General features: G+C 42.4%; 1 protein-coding gene across 13 annotated transcripts in view; it reads left to right on the top strand.

Annotated features, from left to right (window-relative positions):
• Positions 1-13728, top strand: part of MYO5A (myosin VA) — a 175157-nt gene that overhangs the window by 76076 nt on the left and 85353 nt on the right. For all 13 annotated transcript variants that reach the window (XM_040413944.1, XM_040413948.1, XM_040413949.1 and 10 more), the window contains exon 6: positions 11570-11713. In XM_040413944.1, coding sequence (XP_040269878.1) covers positions 11570-11713 — 144 coding nt within the window. The remainder of the gene's footprint in view (positions 1-11569; positions 11714-13728) is intronic.

Genomic DNA, 13728 nt, shown 5'->3' on the forward strand with positions numbered 1-13728 from the left:
CATTTATTGCTTTCTTTACAGTTCTATTTATCCACATTGGTTTCTTTTTGTTCCTTAACCTTTTATTCCCTTACGGTATCTACCTCTCACATTGAGATTTTAGGATGCTTTTAAAGATATCCCATTTTGTGGCTGTATTTTTATTTTTGAGGACTTTGTCCCAGTTAGTTAGGCCTATGGCCTCTCTTAGTTGGCTAAATTTAGCTTTTTTAAAGTTTGGTATTTTTGTTCCTCCCTGTAGAAACGCTCTTTTGAATGATAATTGAACAAAAAAAACTTTCCTCTTGAGGATTGCCATCTTCCTGAGCCGTCTTTCCTCCTCTGATCTCGTCCTTTTTTGGTTCCTAAAGGACCGTCTCTGTTGGAAAAAAAATTGAGTCTGAAGGAAAACCTTTCTTCCCGTCTTATGCCTTCTCCTAAATGTCTTCTAAGGCTGAGCCAAACAACTTATCCCCTTCACAAGAAATGGAGCATAGACGACTCTTCGAGCTAGCATCCCCAGACCAAGATCTGAGCCATATAGCTGTGGCATTCAATAAGACAGGGGACCTAGCCGAGAGCCTTACTAGATCCGCCGAGGCATCTGACAAAAAATGTGTGGCCTGTTTCAAAATAGGGATAGAGGCTATAATCTCTTCTCTGGGTGTACCATCTGCCAGTTGTTCCTCCAATTGGGATAACCAGACCGATAATGACCTGGAGGTACAGGTAGCCGCTATACTAGGCCTCAGCATAGCCGCGTTCGTATCCCATGCCCGCTTAAGAAGACCCTCACATTTCTTATCCATCAGATTTTTTAAGAGGCCCATATTTTCAAATGGTAAAGAAGTCTTTTTTGATTTACGGGCAACCGGAGCGTCGATCTTGGGAACTTTATCCCATGAGGATGAGTCTAATTCTGCAAAGGGTTATTTTCTTTTAAAGGAATTCGGAATTGTATCCCGCTTTTCTGGATCCTTCCATTCTTTAGCGATCAATACTTTAATGTTATTATGGACTGGGAAGACTTTCCTTTTCACCCAATCCTTGAAAGATTTTATCCTGAACCGATTGAGATTCCTTTACGTCCTCAATCTTCCTAGTAGCTCTTATTGTTTTTAATAATTTTTCTGTATCTTCAGGAATACAGAAATGCCTCCCTGATTTGTCCTCAGAAGGTTTGGAATCTGCCTGTGAGAATTCTTCCCCCTCATCCGAGTCTGGATCACATGGGAATTCGGATATTTGTGATCTCTGTGAGGATGATGGTTGGGGGGAGCCTGGTGGTAATCTTGCGTCTATTACCGCATTTACTTCTTCCTTGATCATATTTCTTATGGATTCTAGGAAGGATGGGGACTCTTCAGTTACTACTTTGTCTGTACACCTGGGACAAAGAGCTTTTTAGACTTAGACGGCAAGGTTTTTTTGTACATTGCACATTTTCTCCGCGCCGAGTTTCCGCTAGAGGTATTTACAGTGCTGGCCTCCCTGCCCTATAAAGTAAGATACATTTTTGGGCCGAATTAGTAGCTAAGAAGTTAAAATGAGGGCCAACACCAGTGGGGAAAAATAAATACCACTGTGCTCCCCTTCCCCTAATAGAGGTAACATGAGAGGCATAACTGATAGGAGGAGGTTTACCGGGTTCTGGGCGGCAGAAGGTTTCACAGGTTTGTGGGGCATGTCAGGAGCTTCCAAGGGAGCAGACATGATGCACTTGTAGGACGCTGACTGCAGTGCTCCATGCTCCCGACATTCCACTGATATCCGCCAGGCCTCTGATGTCATCTGCCGGCGGAAGTGACGCGCAGAGACCTGGCAAAGCGGAACTCTTTCCAGCCTGTTTTGCGCATGCGAGCGCGATCCTTTGCTTCCCGCAGCTACCGTAGCCGCGGAAGCGGATGCCCGGGGCCGCCTTCACTGAAGGGCTTATGCCAAAGGGACGAGACAGAGCCCCCATGCCCTCTTCAATCCCCGTCCCGACCAAGACCGTCCCTGATGGGGCAAATCGACAGGCCGTGTAATACTTGACTTGGGCTCCCGAGGACAGGAAACGACAACTGAAGCAGGTAAATGGAGGGGGCCTTTTAAACTTGAGCTTCTACGTTGTTTCCTGTCCTGGGGAGGCGGGGACACCTGTGAGTGCCATTATGGAGGCGCCGGGAAAAAGCCCTTGCCCTGTGCAATCCAGCACGGGGCAAGGGAGAGCATCGGAGAAATGGTGAAATTCTGGGTATGCCCGGGTTCAGCTCTGAACCCGGACAACCCCTTCAAACATTACCTGGCTAGGAGTGGGAACTCTGGAAGTGATTGGGGATTAAAGTGCGAGAAGAATTCCACGGCACCTCCAAGGCGTAAAATAGTATCAAACTTTATTCACCAGACCCGCAACGTTTCGATCCGCTTCCTGGGATCTTTCTCAAGCAGTGACAAAATTGCTAGTGCAATGTGCATATTTATACAGCTTCACAACATTATTCAATCAAAGTGCTGATTCTTTGATTGATGTAAATATCACAAAATATTCATCAAAATACGTCATGTATCAGTGTATAACGTGACTATACTATTAACATAAAATACAAAGATCGTGCTATAGGCATTATTGCCAAATAAAAAAGTCATAAATGCATATACCAGTGTATAGTCATCATAATTGTAAATTCACACATCTGTGGATGACTTCATAATCACTTATTAGGTGCAGGTGTACCTTAAAAACAAAACAGGATGAGGAAGGTCCTAGAGCGGGCGCTGGAAGAGGTCCACATGGATTTCGGCGTGCAGGTCAATCGACTGCGCATGTCGCAGGACCTTTTGAAACATTCAGATTACGTGATCGTGTATCCGATCACGGGTATCATGACACGTCTGCGTACGCCTTCACGCCAGTAACCGGAATTGGATGTCATGCGTTCCAAAGGCTTATGGAACGCATGCATCACCATGGAAATCAGACGTCAATACACATGAGTGCCCCTGTCCGAGCATGCAACGCGACCCCAAATCACTCAGCACACAGCACAATGTATGACTACCCGCCGGGCAGGTAACACTGCTCATCGGGATCAAATCTAAGCAAGAAAGGTACATGGAGATGTCATAAAGTATACTGAATGTAAGTAGCGGCTGTACCGCCTCTCACCTATCATATAGATCTGCTGCAAATCTGTATTCACAGTTGTCAGTGTCCCCGTAGAATACATCTGACATATTCATATTCATGAGCAATGCACCATTTCCTGCTAAGGGGGTATATAGTATCAATCATATTGGCTATTCCCCTAGTCATGCGAGGAGTCCGACCAGTGTATCATGTGCTGGTTACACACGATCACAAGTCAGAGCACTGTCACTGTCAGGAGACCGCCATCCGTGGATGTCAACCTGATCAATAGAAGGTACCATCCTCTAGATTACGGGGATAATCGCTCTAGTGTATTAAATGGAGGTTAATCGTGTCATCCACCTATTATCTCAGAATCGATCACCGATGTCACAGACTGAACCAAGTGTCCTGCAGTGGTCATAAGCGTCATAGGACTACCATCATGCCGCGCACCTGACAGGAGTCACCATGCAGCCACAAGCACCCACACACATGCAGATGACTTATGACCCAGCAGGCCAAATCATGGTTTACTGGCGAACAAGTAAATAGATATATAGAGGTAAAAATAAACATAGTAATCAGCAAAAGCAAAAAAAGTAAACTGCTATTGCGGATATGGATTGTTTAAGTTATTGTTTCAACGCCTTGTCAATCCCGTAGACCCACATTCCACCGCTCTCTCTTCACAACTAGGCCAATTCCTCATCACATAACTGCAAAAGAATAAGAATAAATGTTAAAATCACCCTGTTAATCCACAGGGGGCACTAACATAAGCACCCAGCAACAAGAACTCTTATCAAAATCCAAAAACAGCCTACTCAGGCTAATAGCCATGGTTTATAGTCTACATTAAGTCCCTGGGGTTTCAGTGTGTTTAATTTGGAGATCCACCGGATCTCACATTTTTTTAATAGTGAATGTCTATCGCCACCTCTCCTGGGAGTGGGGACATGATCTATTAGCATACACTTCAGATCCCTTTCTTGGTGACCCAAGTCCGTGAAGTGTTTGGGGACTGGGAGGTCCATGCGTTTTTTTCTAATCGTATATCTATGTTGGTTGATTCTGGATTTAAAATCCAGCGACGTCTCACCAACATATAACAATTGGCATGGGCACCATAATATATACACAACATATGTAGACTCACGTGTCAGAAAATGTTTAATGTGGTACTTTTTGTGTGTCATGGGATGGAGGAAAAAACTGCCTTTTTGCATGTATCGACAATTTACGCAGTTTAAACAGGGAAAGCTTCCCAATTTAGGACAGCGTAAGAATGTTTGGCCAAACATTCTTACGCTGTCCTAAATTGGGAAGCTTTCTCTGTTTAAACTGCTTTTGTTAGTGCCCCCTGTGGATTAACAGGGTGATTTGGCCTAGTTGTAAAGAGAGAGCGGTGGAATGTGGGTCTACGGGATTGACAAGGCGTTAAAACAATAACTTAAATAATCTATATCCACAATAGCAGTTTACTTTTTTTGCTTTTGCTGATTACTATGTTTATTTTTATTTTTGTATTTTTACCTCTATATATCTATTTACTTGTTCGCCAGTAAACCATGATTTGGCCTGCTGGGTCATACGTCATCTGCATGTGTGTGGGTGCTTGTGGCTGCATGGTGACTCCTGTCAGGTGCGCGGCATGATGGTAGTCCTATGACGCTTATGACCACTGCAGGACACTTGGTTCAGTCTGTGACATCGGTGATCGATTCTGAGATGATAGGTGGATGACACGATTAACCTCCATTTAATACACTAGAGCGATTAGGGGAATAGCCAATATGATTGATACTATATACCCTCTTAGCTGGAAATAGTGCATTGCTCATGAATATGAATATATCAGATGTATTCTACGGGGACACTGACAACTGTGAATACAGATTTGCAGCAGATCTATATGATAGGTGAGAGGCGGTACAGCCGCTACTGACATTCAGTATACTTTATGACATCTCCATGTACCTTTCTTGCTTAGATTTGATCCCGATGAGCAGTGTTACCTGCCCGGTGGGTGGTCATACATTGTGCTGTGTGCTGAGTGATTTGGGGTCGCGTTGCATGCTCGGACAGGGGCACTCATGTGTATTGACGTCTGATTTCCATGGTGATGCATGCGTTCCATAAGCCTTTGGAACGCATGACATCCAATTCCGGTTACTGGCGTGAAGGCGTACGCAGACGTGTGCGTTCCACGTGACTGTGGAGCGCATGACGTCGGATCACACAGATGTCCGCATAATGAACATAGAAGTCATGATCACGTGATCGGATACACGATCACGTGATCGGAATGTTTCAAAAGGTCCTGCGACATGCGCAGTCGATTGACCTGCACGCCGAAATCCATGTGGACCTCTTCCAGCGCCCGCTCTAGGACCTTCCTGATCCTGTTTTGTTTTTAAGGTACACCTGCACCTAATAAGTGATTATGAAGTCATCCACAGATGTGTGAATGACTGGTATATGCATTTATGACTTTTTTATTTGGCAATAATGCCTATAGCACGATCTTTGTATTTTATGTAAATAGTATAGTCACGTTATACACTGATACATGATGTATTTTGATAAATATTTTGTGATATTTCTTTGATTGATGTAATCAGCACTTTGATTGAATAATGTTCTGAAGCTGTATAAATATGCACATTGCACTAGCAATTTTGTCACTGCTTGAGAAAGATCCCAGGAAGCGGATCGAAACGTTGCGGGTCTGGTGAATAAAGTTTTATACTATTTTACACCTTGGAGGTGCCGTGGAATTCTTCTCGCTTATTATCTGAAGGGGGATCGCCTTCACAGCCGCTGGCACTCCGCATGTACTTGATATACAGCTGTGCTGCTCAATCTCTATATTTTTTTCTACGTGGGGATTAAAGTGGTGAGGAAGCTTTTGCATTATATATATATATATATATATATATATATATATATATATATATATATATATATATATACAGTACAGACCAAAAGTTTGGACACACCTTCTCATTCAAAGAGTTTTCTTTATTTTCATGACTATGAAGGCATCAAAACTATGAATTAACACATGTGGAATTATATACATAACAAACAAGTGTGAAACAACTGAAAATATGTCATATTCTAGGTTCTTCAAAGTAGCCACCTTTTGCTTGGATTACTGCTTTGCACACTCTTGGCATTCTCTTGATGAGCTTCAAGAGGTAGTCCTCTGAAATGGTCTTCCAACAGTCTTGAAGGAGTTCCCAGAGATGCTTAGCACTTGTTGGCCCTTTTGCCTTCACTCTGCGGTCCAGCTCACCCCAAACCATCTCGATTGGGTTCAGGTCCGGTGACTGTGGAGGCCAGGTCATCTGACGCAGCACCCCATCACTCTCCTTCATGGTCAAATAGCCCTTACTTTCAAAGTTTTCCCAATTTTTCGGCTGACTGACTGACCTTCATTTCTTAAAGTAATGATGGCCACTCGTTTTTCTTTACTTAGCTGCTTTTTTCTTGCCATAATACAAATTTTAACAGTCTATTCAGTAGGACTATCAGCTGTGTATCCACCTGACTTCTCCTCAACGCAACTGATGGTCCCAACCCCATTTATAAGGCAAGAAATCCCACTTATTAAACCTGACAGGGCACACCTGTGAAGTGAAAACCATTTCAGGGGACTACCTCCTTGAAGCTCATCAAGAGAATGCCAAGAGTGTGCAAAGCAGTAATCAAAGCAAAAGGTGGCTACTTTGAAGAACCTAGAATATGACATATTTTCAGTTGTTTCACACTTGTTTGTTTTGTATATAATTCCATATGTGTTAATTCATAGTTTTGATGCCTTCAGTGTGAATCTACAATTTTCATAGTCATGAAAATAAAGAAAACTCTTTGAATGAGAAGGTGTGTCCAAACTTTTGGTCTGTACTGTATATATATATGTGTGTGTGTATATATATATATATATGTGTGTATATATATATATATATATATATATATATATATACACACACACTCACCTAAAGAATTATTAGGAACACCTGTTCTATTTCTCATTAATGCAATTATCTAGTCAACCAATCACATGGCAGTTGCTTCAATGCATTTAGGGGTGTGCTCCTCGTCAAGACAATCTCCTGAACTCCAAACTGAATGTCAGAATGGGAAAGAAAGGTGATTTTAAGCAATTTTGAGCGTGGCATGGTTGTTGGTGCCAGACGGGCCGGTCTGAGTATTTCACAATCTGCTCAGTTACTAGGATTTTCACGCACAACCATTTCTAGGGTTTACAAAGAATTGTGTGAAAAGGGAAAAACATCCAGTATGCGGCAGTCCTGTGGGCAAAAATGCCTTGTGGATGCTAGAGGTCAGAGGAGAATGGGCCGACTGATTCAAGCTGATAGAAGAGCAACGTTGACTGAAATAACCACTCGTTACAACCGAGGTATGCAGCAAAGCATTTGTGAAGCCACAACACGCACAACCTTGAGGCGGATGGGCTACAACAGCAGAAGACCCCATCGGGTACCACTCATCTCCACTACAAATAGGAAAAAGAGGCTACAGTTTGCACGAGCTCACCAAAATTGGATTGTTGAAGACTGGAAAAATGTTGCCTGGTCGGATAAGTCTCGATTTCTGTTGAGACATTCAAATGGTAGAGTCTGAATTTGGCGTCAACAGAATGAGAACATGTATCCATCCTCTGATGGCTACTTCCAGCAGGATAATGCACCATGTCACAAAGCTCGAATCATTTCAAATTGGTTTCTTGAACATGACAATGAGTTCACTGTTCTAAAATGGCCCCCACAGTCACCAGATCTCAACCCAATAGAGCATCTTTAGGATGTGGTGAAACGGGAGCTTCGTGCCCTGGATGTGCATCCCTGAAATCTCCATCAACTGCCAGATGCTATCCTATCAATATGGGCCAACATTTCTAAAGAATGCTATCAGCACCTTGTTGAATCAATGCCACGAAGAATTAAGGCAGTTCTGAAGGCAAAAGGGGGTCCAACACCGTATTAGTATGGTGTTCCTAATAATTCTTTAGGTGAGTGTATGTAGTTAGTAATAACATGATATTCCAGAATCAGTTACTATTAGACTGACTTACCCCATATTTAATAAGATTCAGCCCTTAGCAACCAGTCTGCATAAAACTGCAATCTCACTATTCAGTTGAGATGGCCGCCACTGCCCTCACCCTGAGGCTAACCCCGCCTGCCCTCACTAGCCAGTAACAATAGCCCCCCAAAAGTGTCAGTAACCTCCCCCTAAAGGGTTAATCTCCTGCAGCACAAAGGGGTCCTCTTACCACATGTTGTTTTCATTTATACACTGAGCAGACGGCAGATCTCCCTTCCCTGGTCTGCGCTGATTCAACTCTACTTCTCCAGCTCTGCTGAGTGAGGGAGCGTCTGCCAAGCGCAGGGACAGGGAGAAGTGCACACAGCCCAGGCACTGTTATCAGCTGCTGGGGAGGACCTGACTTTAATCATTTACTTACAGTCCCTGGCTGTCAGTAATGTGACCTTGCACGCAGCCTGCTTCTGCGTCCTCCGTCCTTCAACAGATAGACGGACCATGCCTAGCAACCCTATTTTAAGCACAGGTAAAAGTAGGCAGTACAGGGAACAAAAATGTGGAATTAAGGGGTAATTGAACACACAGTGAAAAGTTGAAATAGGACCACCAAAGAGATATTAATCACCACAATCCAATACTAAAAAATAAAAAAATAAAAAATACGACCGTTATACTTTAAGTGCCAGTTGTAAAGTTACACTTAAATAATACAATACTGGGTCAGTGAGGGTCTTTAACCTGATCAATAAAAAGGCCAGGAAGCGATGGCTCTGTCATCCATGTGAACACTCCCATGCTACATCTTTTTCCCAGATTCCCGCAGACAAATATTTAGAGCCTCCTCCTGACTGCATAAGAAGACCGTGTACAGATGCAGCAGCCTAAAAATACCTGTCACATGGCAGCCATGTAGGAGCACGAGGACACTATCTTCTCTTATACAGGATTGCCTGGGAGATAAATATGTTTCATTGTGATTTTTACTCGCAATCTAAGTCTCATGGGGAAAGACATAATACCGTCTCATGTCTGTCAGCATGCTGTCCAGCCTTATAGCGTGCCTCTGTCTATCCTGAATACACACATTAGAGGCAGTTTTATATTTCACTATTCTTCTTTACCTTGAATAATTTGTGGCATTATCCTGCAACAATATAGCGGTGAAGCAGACCCACATTTAGGTCATTATTTGTGCACCATGATACTTCATAACGTAAAGAATAGCAATATGCAAAACTCGCCACTGCTACATCTACACATTTTAGTAAATTAACAGCTAATTTCCTGCCATATAGTCCATCGATTTGTAAAATCCCATAATCTTTTCTTAGTTGCTTACATAAATTGACAGTATTCAATGTGATTTATTTTTCATATGCAAGTAAGGTTACCATTTTATCTTGACAGGGTAACGTAGAATGTGTTGGCAGATAAGAACCATTTGGCCCATCTAGTCTGCCCAATATACTGAATACTATGGATAGCCCCCGGCCCTATCTTATATGAAGGATGGCCTTATGCCTATCCCATGCATGCTTAAACTCCTTCACTGTATTTGCAGCTACCACTTCTGCAGGAAGGCTATTCCATGCATCCACTACTCTCTCAGTAAAGTAATACTTCCTGATATTACTCTTAAACCTTTGCCCCTCTCATGTAAAACTGTGTCCTCTTGTAGCAGTTTTTCTTCTTTTAAATATTCTCTCCTCTTTTACCTTGTTGATTCCCTTTATGTATTTAAAAGTTTCTATCATATCCCCTCTGTCTCGTCTTTCTTCCAAGCTTTACATGTTAAGGTCCTTTAATCTTTCCTGGTTTTTGAGATTTTTACATGGGTGAGCAGGGTCAGGTTGATGAATGCATAAGCCAATTAGTAGCTAAACCTAAATCTATGGAATTTCTGCATTCTTTCTGATTATTAATGCTCAAGTCAGCACTGAGAATGACAGTTTGTCGAGATAAAAGGCCTTAATGATATGTGGAAATGACAGCAGTATAGTATTGTCCAGGCTATAGAGAAAATAAATCCGCCATCACAAGTGTCACAATACATGAGTGCATTATTTTTAGTGGTTGACCTTTTATCCCGTGAGAATATCATATATTTGCATTGCCTACATTTACATATCTTCTGTACGGACAACAGAAAAATGAAATGCTGTGATCCTAGTCTTTGTCTGCCCAGTGATAACTAAGACCGTGTAAGGTCCCATTCACGAGATTGTGGAGCTGCCGTTCCCATGTTGTGTACTGCAAACCGTGTGTCCACAAAACACTGGCACTGACTGAGTGCACTCCACATTTCAGTGCGGACCCATTGACTTCAGTGGGTCAGAAATCCTAAAGGTGGAGCACAAGATAGGACATGTTCTGTCATTTGTGGTGCGGAGGCTCAGACCCGGAAGCCCATGGAAACGCACTGTAGTCCTTCTGTGGGCTTCCGGGTCCGTGCCTAGGTGGCGGTTTCTTACGTTTTTCATGCTATTAGTAAATGAAAGTATTCTTGTTCATGCTCATCCAGAGCAGATGAGTAGTTGCTACCGTGTCGTGTACCCAGTCTAGACAATCCTCTGTGAGCAAAACGCTGCGGCACAAGTATCTCTCCTCCTGAGGGTCTGCCAGACGAGAAACTGAAACACTAATTGGGTCATTTACAAAAGGCAGGCATTTCAGACCCCAGTCTTTGTGAAAACCCAACTGCCGAAAAATCTGACCAATGTATTAGGAGGCACACGCCACGGAAGTTGCATCTTCTACTGTCTGTGTGCCAGAAAAGAAATCTTAAGCCAGAAGTAAGAGTAGATTTCTGGCGTGCATGTTAGATGAGTTTATCTGTGGAGCTCCCCACCCCACAGCTCGTCTCCTCCTACCCAAGCCCCAACCACTTCCAAAAAAAGAAAAGCGGATAGGGTGTCGGAAAAGTCTAAAAAGTTGTATATTTTGACAACCCCCAAAATATAATAGAAAGGGACTTTCAGCTGTACAATGAAGCATTATTTACAGAAGACCAGAAAACGGATTTTAGTAACAGAGTAACATCCCCACATCAGTCTCCTCGATTTGTTTTAAAATATACCAGTTTTACTGCCATCTGTCTTGTCATTTTGTTAAAAAAAAATTGCTGGCCATTGGTGCCCAGCCACGCCCATTCTCTAGAGAATTGGCGCAGCTGGGCACCAACGGCCAGAGGGACAGCCCCTTGGGCACATTACTGAGGTAATTAGCATATTAATAAAAGCAATTTTTTTTTAACAAAATGACAAGACAGATGGCAGTAATACTAGTATATTTTAAAACAAATCAAGGAGACTGATGCGGTGATGTCAAAAGCCCTGTTACTAAAATCCCCTCCATTTTTCTTTTTCTTTAATTAGCTTGTGGATTCTTTGTGTTTTTTTTTTACAGGCAATTGGAAATGCAAAGACCACAAGGAATGACAACAGCAGTCGCTTTGGAAAATACATAGAGATTGGTTTTGATAGGAGGTACCGGATTATTGGTGCCCACATGAGGACTTATTTACTGGAGAAATCAAGAGTGGTGTTTCAGGTATGTAGTTGTGTGTTGAAGGCAATGTATCATCAGAAAATGACATATTTAAGGTTTTTGTTATAAAAATATTTAAGTTCTGATGATTTTATGTGTCTATCCATTCTGCTCTGTAGCTGACTTGTCAGCTTTGCTGTGTAGATTGGGATAGTAAGAGCGGAGTAATCCCATTATCATTAGAGGGTGGAAGAGTTAGACCCCATGGACATGATTTTATCAGTTTAGCGGTCTGTGTTGCATCTGCAGTCTTTGAAGTCAGTGTGTACGCGTTTAGTGGACAAGTGTAGAACATGGTCTATCTTTTTGCAGAAAACACACATGGATGCGGAAAGCACACGGATCATCCATGTGATTTCCGCATCGGTATGTTCGTTAAGAAAAATAGAATATAATTAGCTATTATACATTTAAAGATCAAGTTACCTTTCCTGACATGTTTATTTAGTAAGTACTTGTGTTCTTTAAGAAATAATAGTTCTAGAGCATCTCAGACTGTTCCATTGCATTGATCCTCTGTTATTCCACCAATAAATATATGTTTAAATTGAGAACGGGTGTTACCAGTCGGGCTGAATCCCAGCACACTGTCCAATCCGTGTTGACGGTGTCCGACTGTGTAGGGACATGCCTTTTTAACAAGGGGAATGATAACAGCCAGTTGTCTTTATTCATAAAGGAGCATAGCACAAATGTATATTTCTAAGATAAGATGCTCCAGAATATTTCTGTTTTGGGCGATATACGTGTATACACACAGACATGTCGGGAGAAGTGACAGATACAAATTGAAAACCCATAGCAAACACATTCTTGCTCTTCTGCAGACTTGCAGCTAGTTAGTGCCATTCCTTTAAAGATCGTGAAGCACACTATGATGTCTTACCATCATCTCTGGTCATTGAGACATATTTTAGTTTCAGTCCTCTAAGGCTACATGCCCACGACAGTTGTTTTTTGCAGTACGCAAATAGCGGATCCGTGTTCCTGTTTTTTTTTACATCCACATCCGTTCAGTTTGGCCGCAAATTTTGTAGGTTGTGTTTCCGTGTGTCTTCAGTTTTTTTTTTGTGGTCCGCAAAAAAAAACTGAAGGCTGTAATTCTTGAATTTTAATATATACAGGTTTCCCAGCAACCATCCGCAAAAAAAAACAGATGCGGATGACATACGGATGGCTTCCATTGGTCATCCGCCTTTTTTTTTGCGGACCCATTGACTTCAATGGGTCCGCAAAACGTTTATTGCCGACAAGAATAGGACATGCAGAACTTTTTTTGCGGACGGGAAACACGGACAGCGGACACGGAAAAGAAATGGTTGACTACACCGCAGTTTTAACGGCTCCATAGAAATGTATGGGTAATCATTCGATCAGCCAAAAAAAAAACGGAACGGGCGCAGAGAAAAACAGCTGTCGTGTGCATGTAGCCTAATGGTTATAACAAACAAAATTACGTGATTTCTGATCTCTAGAAATGCTCCGTAATCGACCAGACACAGACCTTACCCTTTAATTAGAGAGAGAGCATATGGTTTAGTTGACCATACATGAGACCTGATTCCCCCCCCCATTGTGCTACATTATTGGGAGTAGTGGTTACTACTGTACAGGCTCGTCTTTACACATGAGCACACGTTTATTTTCCACCGCATATTCCTAAGTGATCATGTCCTCAGCCACTGTAAATCCCAAGCTTCTTAGCTGTTTTTGGCCGAGTATACAGTGATCTTCTGATGTAATATTCCAACATCTGCTCAGCCATGGGTTAATCTTACTGTGGTTAATCTGGCGTTCGCGCATGGTCGGTCATCTTCTGTTATCAGAATTGTTCTGCTTCATGGAGTGTGTGAAGGCATGGTACAGGCCTGACTAAGTCCTGATCTTAGACTGGTGTAGTAATGACTGAAGGTTAGAAATCCCCATAGAATCTATCCTTGTAAATCTCTCGTCATTCTCTACCGTTTTCAGTTCTAGATAGCAGATTTCCAAAAGCCTAAAAGGAAGAGAAGTGCCTA

The sequence above is a fragment of the Bufo bufo genome, chromosome 1 (genome assembly GCF_905171765.1).
Source record: "Bufo bufo chromosome 1, aBufBuf1.1, whole genome shotgun sequence".
In the NCBI taxonomy this organism is placed as follows: domain Eukaryota; kingdom Metazoa; phylum Chordata; class Amphibia; order Anura; family Bufonidae; genus Bufo; species Bufo bufo.